This window comes from Astyanax mexicanus, chromosome 10, assembly GCF_023375975.1.
Source record: "Astyanax mexicanus isolate ESR-SI-001 chromosome 10, AstMex3_surface, whole genome shotgun sequence".
NCBI classification, from domain to species: Eukaryota; Metazoa; Chordata; class Actinopteri; order Characiformes; family Acestrorhamphidae; genus Astyanax; species Astyanax mexicanus.
Window position 1 is genome coordinate 47,425,513 of NC_064417.1, and position 12,224 is coordinate 47,437,736.

Here is a 12,224-nt window from a genome sequence, read left to right on the forward strand (position 1 = left end):
CTGGACCACTCAGAGTGCCCCTGATAATTTCATTCTAAGATTCATCTATAAACTCTACATAAAGTCTAAGAAGAATATGTGCAAATAGGAGAGCGCTGAAAGTTGCACAACTGATTTATCAATCAAACAAACAAAGCAAAGAATTGATCGCAGATGAAGTACATTCTGTTTCCTGCACATAATTCAAAAGAACATTGAGTCAATAAAAAGAAAGCATTTAGCTGCTCATGAGCCAATGGCTGTCCTTATAGAGTTGTAAAATAGCTTAACTACATTCTATATACAGTATCAGGCAAAACCTCTTCTAATTCAATGTGTTTTCTTTCTTATATTTTTTTTACACTGTAAATTTAATATGGAAGACTATATTAAATCTATAATACTGTATGACTTGTATTCCTAAATCCTAAGTGTTACTACCTCAAATGAAATTCTATGTATTTAACTCATTATGCTCTTATACATATATATGACTTATACATGAATATACATATGGATTACTCATGGGTAAATACATGTAATGCAGTACAAAGTTCCTGAGCTGTTCCTGAGTTATAACACTGTTGGGAAAAAGTCCAGAACAGCCAGTGAGAGTTTAAGCTGTACATTTTAACTTGTTCTCAGTATGTGTTTTGATCGCTGTGCCTGTACACAATAAGAACATTCACTGCAGCATAATTGTGTGCACAGCTAGTATTGCAATTATTATTTTCTTTGCTGTTACAAGTGCTTTATATAATTCTTGAGCCACATGTCCAGCATTTCTTCAGGTTCTGAAATCCTCAAATTAAAATGCACTCCAAAATGAAACTGATAAATAACTAAACTGTCTTTTAAACTAGCTTTCACTCATTTTATCTGAGGAATAATGTCTGCTGACTGTGGAAACCAAAAAAAGCACATTTCATGATAAACAGTTTAGTAGAAACGGTGTAAAAGGTGTGAAAGTTACTGCAGAAAAAGCAGATCTTCAACTCTCTCAAATTTTCTAAAGTATTGAGACGCCACATGTGAGTTACATAAGTTTTCGCGGTCCCCCCGTCGGAGGAGAGAGAGGTGATTAGGGCTACGCCTCGATCTGTCGCTCTCTTTCTCCCTCAATCTTTCTTTCTCTCTCGCTCTACATCTGATATTGATTGTATGTAACTAGACAGACAGACAGACAGATTATCTGCTTTATTTTTGAGACATTGTACTAATTGATAAATCAGACTGATGCATTGAATCCTACAAAAGATACTTTAAGTGATGCCATTTTGGTTCTATGAAGACTATCTGTGCATAGAAGCATTTTAGATGTTTAAAAGTGTGTGTAAAGGTTCTTTATCAATTTAAAGGATCTTTACACTCAAATTGGTTCTTTATGGCACCAAAGAATCTTTTTTGATATTTTAGATGTAAAAGATGTGAAGATGGATAGCTCAATAGATCGATAGATCCACAGATAAATAGATAGATCGATCTTTAGCAATTGTAAAGGATCTTAACACTCAAATTGTTTTTTGTGGCATCAGTCAAAGGACCCATTGTAGATATTTTATAGATGGATATATGGATAGATAGACAGATAGACAGATAGATATTTTCGTTTCTGCTTTATTTTTAAGAGATTACATTAAGAGAATATACTAATTGATGAATCAAAAGAGACAAGTGATGGCCATTGTTGTTCTATAAAGAATACCTGTGTGTAGAACTATTTTTAAGGTGTTAAAAATGACCAATTTACCAATTTTAAAGGATCTCCACATCTAAAATGGTTCTTTTTTTGGCATTAGTCAATGAATTAACCACTGATTAACCTGCACAGAACAGAAAGAAAAGGAAGTCCAGTCTCACCTATTTTCAGCACTACATTAACTAACCTGCCTCCGTTTCTACACCATTTACAATAACAAAATGTTCTTTCTTGAATGAGGAACATCCTGTCTGCTCGCTCTGCGTTTTCTCCAAAACAAAGGGACAGCACGGATCCACAGCGTGAGTCACACGGTAAACCCTCTGCACCACTCATTAACCTGAATGAGTCCTCGCTCCAGCAGCCAGACACTCTTACCATCAATGAAGCTGCGCTGTACTATTCTATTCAACATCTACAAGTGCAGAAACACACACTGCACACACTCACACTGTTCACTAACACCAGCCTAATACCATGCATTTTACTGAACACTCAACACAGGGAGTCACCCAGTACTCACCCACTGTTTACCCTCTGCCTGTCCACAGTCTTATAATAAAGATACCAGAGTAACTGTAGATATGTTCTTACTGCAATACATCAAAAAACCTGTACTATAGTGACGCAGCTTCAATCAGCCAGTCTGCCAAACTGTCAATCAACCACTGTTTAGACTGTCTGCTTATAATTCATAACAGCCTTAAACATACATACTGTACATACTGAGATAGACAGACAGACACACATTTGTATATATGCAATATACTACTGTTAAATTGCATATTTATTTAGGTACAGCTCTGGAAAAAATTAAGAGACCACCTAAAAATAATGAGTTTCTTTGATTTTACCAAATTGAAAACCTCTGGAATATAATCAAGAGGAAGATGGATGATCAGAAGCCATCAAACCAAACTGAACTGCTTTAATTTTTGCACCAGGAGTAAAGCAGCATAAAGTTATCCAAAAGCAGAGTGTAAGACTGGTGGAGGAGAGCATGCCAAAATGCATGAAAACTGTGATAATACTTTATGAATTTGAACTTGTTTTCTTTGCATTTTTGAGATCTGAAAGCTCATGTTCTTGTTATTTCAGCCATTTCTCATTTTCTGCAAATAAATGCTTTAACCCTTTCAGACCTAAATTATCTTTTATCTTTAGCGATGTAAAAAATTGCTGTTTTCTTTCTGTAATGCACAGAAAAGAAGACTCTAATATTCCACTGTAAAATATATACAGCAAATAAATACAATTAACTAAAATAGTTAAAAGTTTTTTTATTTTATTTCCATTGCATTGGAAGCCTGTGTGTAATTTTACATTTTATATAGTTTTTTTTTTCATAAACCATTCCTAAAAAGTAGTAACGTAATAAACATGATAAAAAAATGTTCTAAATCACATTAAATCAGTAACAATTAGCTGTTGCTTTCCCTCAATTGCTCTAGCACTACTGTTTTCCCATTCATTTTGCAGTGGGCGGGGCCAAGCTACTGTTTCATTGGTTTATAAACTTGTTCACTGGCTGGTTCATGGTGTATTCTAATGGACAACAGCTCTCAAATAGTGTTATGTGCAACAAAACATTTAAACATATAAAAAAAAGAAAATACATGATGTCCATTGTAATAGATGCAGGGTCTGAAAGGGTTAAATGACAATATTTTTATTTGTAATTTGGGAGAAATGTTGTCCATATTTTATAGAATAAAATAATGTTCAACTGAAGTGGTCTCCTTATTTTTTTTCAGAGCTGTGAATATTCTTACTGCAATAAACCAACAAACCTATACTACAGTGACTCAGCTTCAATCAACCAGTCAGCCAATCTGTTAATCAACCACTGTTCAACCTCTGTTCTAGTATAGTCTAAAACACACACTGTGCATATTCATATTCAGTGTGAAGAAAATCATGGCTAAGGTCGGCACAGGTCTGCCACAAAACCTGCTCAGCCAGCTCCACCTCACAGGTCCCTCACACACAAAACTGCACCATTATTTCAGTCAACAAGCAAACAATGCCTGCAAACAAGCAGCGTTTAAACTCCCTCAGAGCAAACATTAATAACAGTCCTGCATCTGAACCGGACCAGCCAGCTCACACTGACTTCACTGAGCGCACTGTGGTTTGGAGTTACATAATTCTGCTGCATGTTGTGCACGATGCGAGTGGAGGGAGTGGAGCTGGAGATCAGTGTGGGAAAGTTGACAGCATGTGAGTTAAGGAGCACTTCATAACAACAGATCTGATTCATGTTTATGGTGATGGTTAGGAGTGATAAAAAACAAAGACTCTGGTGATAATTATTAAGGTGATGAAGAAGAATGAGATTAAAGGTGATACTGAGGGTGGTGACTAATAATATTCAGTAGGTAAGGATGAGGATGACTGCAGTGACTAAAATGATAGTGAGGATGATGAATATAAAGGTGACAGTAATATAACTGAGGATGTGGATGATACTAATGATGAAATGATCTATGATAAAGGTGACAGTTACAGTAATAGTAATGGTGAGTTTGAGGATGATTGTGGGTGGTAACACTAGAGAGGATGATGGTGGTATGAGGTTGAAGATGATATTGATGGCACTGAAAGTAATAATGGCAGTGAGGTTGTGGATGACAACGATATTGAGGGTGAGGTTGAGAATGATGTGATGATGTAATAATAATAATAATGATAGTGCAGGTGAGAATAAGGATAATAATATCAGTGAGATGAAGATAATAGTGGTGAGGATGAGCTGATATTAATAGCACTGACAGTAAAAATAATTGGTTGAGGATGAAAATGATGGTGGTGACAGTAACAGAGATGCTGAGGATGATAATGGTGACATTAAGTAACAAAAAGGTGAGGATGAGGATGACAATGGTGACCATATCACAGGTGCTGAGGATGAGGATCTTAGTGGTGACAGTAACACAGATACTGTCACCACCATCACCCTTAGCATCTAACGGATGAGGATAAGGATGATAATAGTGACCGTAACACGGATTCTGATGATGATAATGGTCACAGTATCTAACAAAAGCTGAGGATAAGGATAAGGATGATAATGGTGACAGTAACGCAGATGGTGAGGATGAGGTTAAGTATGATAATAGTGACAGTAAAACGTATGGTGAGGATGAGGAAAAGGATGATAATGGTGACAGTAACACTGATGCTGAGGATAATGGTGGTGACAGTATCTAACAGATGCTGAGGATGAGGATAAGGATAATGGTGACAGTAACACAGATGGTGAATATGAGAATGATAATGGTGACAGTAACACTGACGCTGAGGATGATGGGGGTGACAGTATCTAACAGATGCTGAGGATGAGGATAAGGATAATAGTGACAGTAAAACGTATGCTGAGGATGAGGATAAGGATAATGGTGACAGTAACACAGATGGTGAATATGAGGATGATAATGGTGACAGTATTACTGATGCTGAGGATGATGGTGGTGGCAGTATCTAACAGATAGTGAGGATGAGGATCAGGATGGTAATGGAGACAGTAACACAAATGCTGAGGATGAGGATAAGGATGGTAATGGTGATCATAACACAGATATTGAGGATAGGGATGATAATGGTGACAGTAACACAGATGCTGAGGATGAAGTTGCTAGTATTGACAATATCTAACACAGATGCTGAGGATGACAGTAACACAAAAGTGTTAGTGGTGACAGTAACACAGAAGGTGAGGATGATGGTGACAGTATGTAACAGATGCTGAGGACGAGGATAAGGATGGTAGTGGTGACAGTAACACAGAAGATGAGGATGGTGGCGAGAGTAACAGAAGCTGAGGATGAGGATGATGGTGACAGTAACACAGATGCTGAGGATGAGGATGGTAATGATAATAATAGTGATAATAGTGACGGGTACACTATCCTACATATCCAGACCTGGTCGTCTCCTCCTGCGCTTTTTGGAGCCAAAGAGCTTGACTCTGGAGAAGACACTGAGGCGGCTGGGCTTCTCGCACGCGCCTTTATTTTTGCTGGGGCTGCTCACGCAGCGGCAGGCGTTGGACTTCTCGCGCTCCCTCGCCTGCCTCTTCTGGCGAATTAGGGAGCTCGCGATCGCCGCCGCCATGGCCAGTTTGACGGCGGGGGTCTACCGCACGAGAGAAAGACAGGGGCTTTCCCCCCACCACGACCACCACCACCACACACACCTCGCCTCCTCCACGGCGGGGGGTCTACAACAGTGTTTCCGCGTGCTCCGCTCCCATCCAAGTTCTCATGTGACTGTGAGCGTCATTGTCCGCTAGATAAAAAAAACGCGCAAATCCAATAAATCAAAAATACCGATCACAGCGATTGAGGGAGTAAACGCACAAAAGGAAGCACGCACGCATGCACGCGGGCGCGGGCAGGCACGGAAAGTTGCTCCACAGTTCTTCTCACGAGCCGAGGAGTTCAGACGTGCTCTGAACACCAGCGCGAGGCACTGTCCGCCGGCGCTTCTCGCGCGCGCTGCCGCATCTTCTCTTTTCTCTTCTCTTCTCAAAGTGCTCAGGGATCAGCGGTCAGCGCGTGCACGGACAGTAACGGACCCACGATGCGCTCGCGGCAGAGGCAGCACAGCGACTGCGCCCTAATGCGCAGCAGCCACCGAAACACCTGTTAGAGAGAGCGCGAGCGCGTTTCTGCAGGGAGGGGGTTTCCAACGAGCTCACAACAACCATACCCCCCCCCCCAATCCACTCCTCCACTCTCCTCCACCATCCTCCTCTCCATCCCTTCTGTGCTTCCCAGTCCACAGTTTCACTTCAGTAACGTGTCCAGCAGATTCAGAAAACACCCACTTCCTCTTAATCTCGTATTAATTAAAACAAAAAAAAAAAACAAAAAAAAAAACATTTTAATTATAAAATGATCGGTAGTTGCGGTGTTCACGAGTCTGAGGACGCGGGTTTATTTACATAAGCATCAGAACATTAGCTCTCTCCTTTTTGTTTAATGTTGCTTGAAAAAAAATCTTATTAACCCATTTATATACTTACCAATCATGCATTTTTGTATATTTTCTGCCTGATATTACACACCAAAATCTTTATCAGATTTATATTGAAATATTACATAAAATGGTTCCATACATTTGGATTTAAAACATTACTGACAATCCTTACTGTAATTGTAAAATAAAATATTGAAAAAACATTAAATTAAATCTACAACTGTTAAAGTATAATGAATAAATGAATAATGAAAAACATTTGTGCTTTTTTAACCTTTAGCATATTTAGTAATTACAAATGATATATTTCATGCCCTCCAACTCCTTTTGTTTCTCCCATATTGTTACTGATGTCTAATTTTTTAAATGTCTATTTTCTAACAGGCAGAATTTGGGGTTGACTGTCTGAGTAGCCTGCTACACAACAGAAAATGATTCTAATATATTCTACATCTAAACAGAGCATAATAGAGTATATTATTAATATAAAAAAATCCAGTTAATCATTATTTTCTCCATTATCCTCATTAAGGATGTCTAATTTTTATGTCTGTTTTCAAACAGGCAGGATTTGGGCTTGACTGTCTAGGGTACTATGCAACAGAAAATTATTCTAATTTATTTAAAATCTAAACAGAGTAATATACCAGCATTTCCAGTTAATAATTATTTTTAAAAATACATTCTCTTCAAGCATTCCTATATTCCTGCATGAGATTAACATTTGCTTGCAATTCATCCACCTTATTTCTTAGCGACTGAACAAATTGTTAACTCATATTTAACAGATTGTTTAGAATGCATGTATTTTTTTTTCTCCTCTTTCCTTTTCATTTAACTCTATTACACTGTGTTAAAGAGCTGTTTATTAATTAGTGGCATGGAAATAAAATAAACATTTTCTTAAAATATTAAAATAAAATATGTAAAATTAAGTTGGAGTTTGGACTTTTACTAAATTCTTTTTTTTTTTTTTTAAGTAAGCAGACATTCAGACTGACGGTGTATGAATTTATTGTCAAATACTGGTGATTTTTTAGTTTTGAAGTAAGAATTTAGCCAAAAAAAGAGTCTCTTTTTTTAAAAGGTAAACGTGTATGAGATGTTATGATAAAAAAATATATATGGCTGTTTTCTTTATCACCAGTTACCATTTATGTACCATAGGTATTTAATTTATAGGGTTACTTGTGAGCTTTGATAGTAAATAAAATATCTTGTGTAAAAAGTCGATGGTATTTTAAGCCAAAATGTACAAATCAATATTTGCCAGATATTCCTGAGAGCTGATCAAGTCACTTTTTTGAGCTATGGATTAACAGCAGCTTTATAAGAAGCTCTTTAGTCACATAATGCTGCAGTTCCTTGTTCCACCACTAGATAAATTTACAAAATGTATAACGAAACAGCAAAATTATTATACGATGCAATTCTAAACCTTAACTGAGCATTAAATATTAATAATGTAACATTATTTGCAGTTATTCACATGAAAAAAAAATTGAAAACGAAGTGCTATCTGCATGTAGACACTGCACTGTAGTGTAATCACAGCTTTCACTATATAGACATATGACAACACTGAATACAGAGATTTTAAACATCTCCACCCTGCAATGACCAATCAGAGTGCTGGATCTCAGCCCAGAGTGTTGTGGTGTAGTTGTTGATTCGCTAAGTAAAGATGTGCTATGAGATAACTCAGGATTTTGTCTTGTTTCCTTACGCCACACTGTTTTAGTGACTAAAACACTAAAAACACCTTTAAAACAACTTTTTAAAACATCTGCATACATGTGGATGGGTCATTATAAATTCCACTATAACCCACTAACCACCCAAAACAGCAAACAGTGCGGACAACATTTAACAACCACCAAAAGCACAGCATATTTTAATTTTAAACGCTATATTAGCACTAAAAATATTAGCTGTTTCCAGTCTGAGCTCAAACATGCAGTCCGGCACCGGAATCCACTGACTTTTTAGATGTTGTTGAGTCTAAAACATCACAGAAGCCCTGCATGATGATGCATTATCAAGTTTGCAATATTTGTTCTGTATATATACAGCTCTGAAAAAATAAAAGATGGCTTGATCACAAGCCATCAAAACATGCTGAACTGCTTGAATTTTTGCACCAGGAGTAAAGGCATAAAGTTATCCAAAAGCAGTGTGTAAGACTGGTGGAGGAGAACATGATGCCAAGATGCATGAAAACTGTGATTAAAAACCAGCGTTATTCCACCAATATTGATTTCTGAGCTCTTAAAACTTTATAATATGAAATTGTTTTCTTTCCATTATTTAAATGCATTTTAAATGTGGTTGATTCCAAAAAGTAAAGCAAATTTCATCCTAAGAGATCATGCTGAACATTACAAAAGCCCTGCACGATGATGCATTACCAAGTTTGCCTGGAAAGTAGCGTTAATGTAATATCTAGCTTCACCCTTAATCGATACCATTAAATTGAAGATTGTACAGAAAAAAACTTAGTCAATTTCTGTGTTATACAATGCAGTGTAAACACTGCAGCCCCATGCATTTCCTACATTACCAACATAGCTAATAATGTAACGAAACATGAGTCAGCAATGCACCACACACTGTAAATATATCACACTGTAAATGACAATCACATCTCAACCATTTCTATGAAGCATCCAGATTTTGGGGGATAACAGAGCTAGCAAATACCTTGAGACCTTGAGTCAAAAAAGGTAAAAGTCTCTTTAAAGCTTAATCTTACTGTACAGAACCTTTTTTTGTGAAAGTGGAAGTGCCCTTTTAAAGAACCTTCCCATAATAGGCCAATACCAGTTACAGGTATTGATTAATGTCTGCTCAAATACTCTTCAAAGAGATGGGTTTTCAGTCTGCATCTGAGAAACACAAGACTTAGCCAAACTTCAGAGGCTCAAGGGCACCATGTAGAGTACTGGCTGTGCCGGCCGTGAGACGGGGAGGGGGAGGAACTGGTACTTTTGGGCTGTTCTTGGCCTTTAAACCTAATGCATGCAACTACACTGTCTATACTGAACAGAAAGGGTTCTGTACAGGTACATCACTGATTGATATGGTTAAACAAAAAAAATATAGTGGCAGATTAAAAGTCATGGAAGAGGAGCTTTATTACCTACAAGTGTCCCGTGACTTTTGCCATGTCCTATTAAAGCGTTAAAAAAACAACACAACACACAACAAAAAACAATACACTGTCCAGACAATTCTAGCCTTAACTATTTTGGTCTGTAATATGTATTGTGATACTTAAAAATATATTTATATTTTTACCAAATTTTACCAGAAGTCAGTGATCCAACCAGTCACAATGCATTAATAACATACTCTGAATATCCAATATTAGTGTAAAATAAATTATATTGGCAAAATACAGTACCAGTCAAAAGTTTGGACACACCTTTTCTCATTCAATGTTTTTCTTTCTTTCTTTATTTCATTTATTTTCTATATTGTAGATTAATATTAAAGACATGAAAACAATTAAGGGACACATATGGAATCACTTTTTGTTTAAAGAAGAATTCTGCATGTGCTTCTGTAAAGCTTTTGTATGGTCTTCAATATTAAATTTACCATGTAAAAAAAAATCGTAAATTGAAAGAAAATGTATTTAATGAGAAGAGGTGTGTCCAAACTTTTGACTACTTTTGGTACTGTATAATTCATATTGTAAGTTAAAAAAATAATAATAAAAAATTGCCATTGCATAAAGCAGTGCATATCCTGTGATGTGACTATAATGCACATGCATCCTTCCCCTGAAGACCTGTGTTGAACAATCTTTGTTTTTAGATCATTTGAGAGTTGTTTTGATGAGCCCATGATGCCACACTTCAGAGGAGATTCAAATAGGAGAACAACTTGCAATTGGCCACCTTAAATACCTTTTCTCATGATTGGATACACCTGGCTATGAAGTTCAAAGCTCAGTGAGGTTACCAAACCAATTTTGTGCTTCAGTAAGTCAGTAAAAAGTAGTTTGGTTTAATGCATATTGCACATTTTCTGTTAGTAGAATAAACCTCATTTCAATCCTGAAATATTACTGTGTCCATCAGTTATTAGATATATCAAACTGAAATGGCTGTTGTTGCAAACACCCAAATATTTACAACTAAAAATGATTAAGATTAATAGGGTTGCCCAAACTTTTTCATATGACTAATATTGTGCAGCCGTACTTTGTTGTCCATCTTACCAGCATTGATACATTGATACATTGTAATTTTAACCAAATATCAGATTCCTTTTGTACAAATGATGCAATGAACTAAACACCACTTTTTATGTTTATAAATGTCAGATTTTCTTGGTCTAACGGTAATGTACAGTAAAAACTACACAATAAAAATACATTTAAAATGTACATAAATGTATATTTCAAGCAGCAATCCAGGTATCTAATATCTCAAAAAATTTTACACCACAAAAAAGCATTTATCCAAAAAACATGATCCATTATAGAGACCTACAAACGCCCATCAGTTCATATCCAGTGATTCTAAACCACCCATTCCCCTCAACCTCCACTACCCACAAACAGCAGAACAGGCTTCACTAAGTTAAACTCTGGCGCCACCTACTGGACAAGCATGCGAACAACAGGATGAATTATTATATATTTCTAAGTTCTTTCCTTTTCTTTTTCTTTTTTACCCATCGCATTATCTGTGCATGTTCTTAAAATTAAAGCTCAGAAAGCGCTCTTTAAGAGGTTTTAAAAATTCACAACATGATTCATGTCATTTTAAAAGGCACGCTGATTACATTTTTTGCACCTAAACTATTTGACCAGCTTAAAAATATATATATAAAATATACATAAAAACAAAACTACAATTTTAGACATATATATACCAATATTAAAATAAGCAATGGCACAGGAAAGATCTTCTGCTTACAATTAATATTAAATATATAGCTTTATACACAAGAAAACACTGAAAAATGCTACATTTCTATTAGCAATTAGTCTAATATAGTATAATTTAAGTTTTGTTTAAATAGATGATCACATATTCAAAATTCTAAAAGTATCTAAGGTCTTCAAATCAGTCTAACATCAGTTCTTTATGACTATATATATATATATATATATATATATATATATATATATATATATATATATATATATATATATATATATATATTAAAATTCTTGAAATTATAAGAAAATATCTAAATTCTGGGACGAATGAAAATAAAACAAATGTAATAATATTAAGCTTTAACCCTTTCAGACTCTGCATCCATTGCAGTGGACATTGTGTTTCTTGTGCATTCTTACAATTCAATTAAAACAATTCAAACATTTCTAACAATTAAAACAGTTTGAGATCTGTTATCTATCCATCAGCCAATCAAACCCAATTTAAGCTCTGCCCACTTGAAAAATAAAAAACTCTGCTCACTAAACTAAAGGATGGCAGAATCCCAACTAATTAGGCAGAGTAAACATTTTGTCCCACCAGGTTATAAGCTGATTTTAGTAGTTAGGGGTGTTTTGGGGTGCATTACAGACAGAAAACAGCATATATAT

At 35.9% G+C, this 12,224-nt stretch overlaps 1 protein-coding gene across 7 annotated transcripts in view; it reads right to left on the reverse strand.

Annotated features, from left to right (window-relative positions):
- Positions 1-12,224, reverse strand: part of fgf13a (fibroblast growth factor 13a) — a 231,941-nt gene that overhangs the window by 59,283 nt on the left and 160,434 nt on the right. Inside the window, exon 1 of one of the 7 annotated variants that reach the window (XM_007254385.4) lies at positions 5,602-6,325. The exons of the other annotated variants lie outside the window; for them this stretch is intronic. Within the exon in view, the coding sequence (XP_007254447.3) occupies positions 5,602-5,791 (190 nt within the window). The 5' untranslated portion in view covers positions 5,792-6,325. Of the gene's footprint in view, positions 1-5,601; positions 6,326-12,224 lie in introns of those variants that run through there. 7 annotated transcript variants of the gene reach the window in all.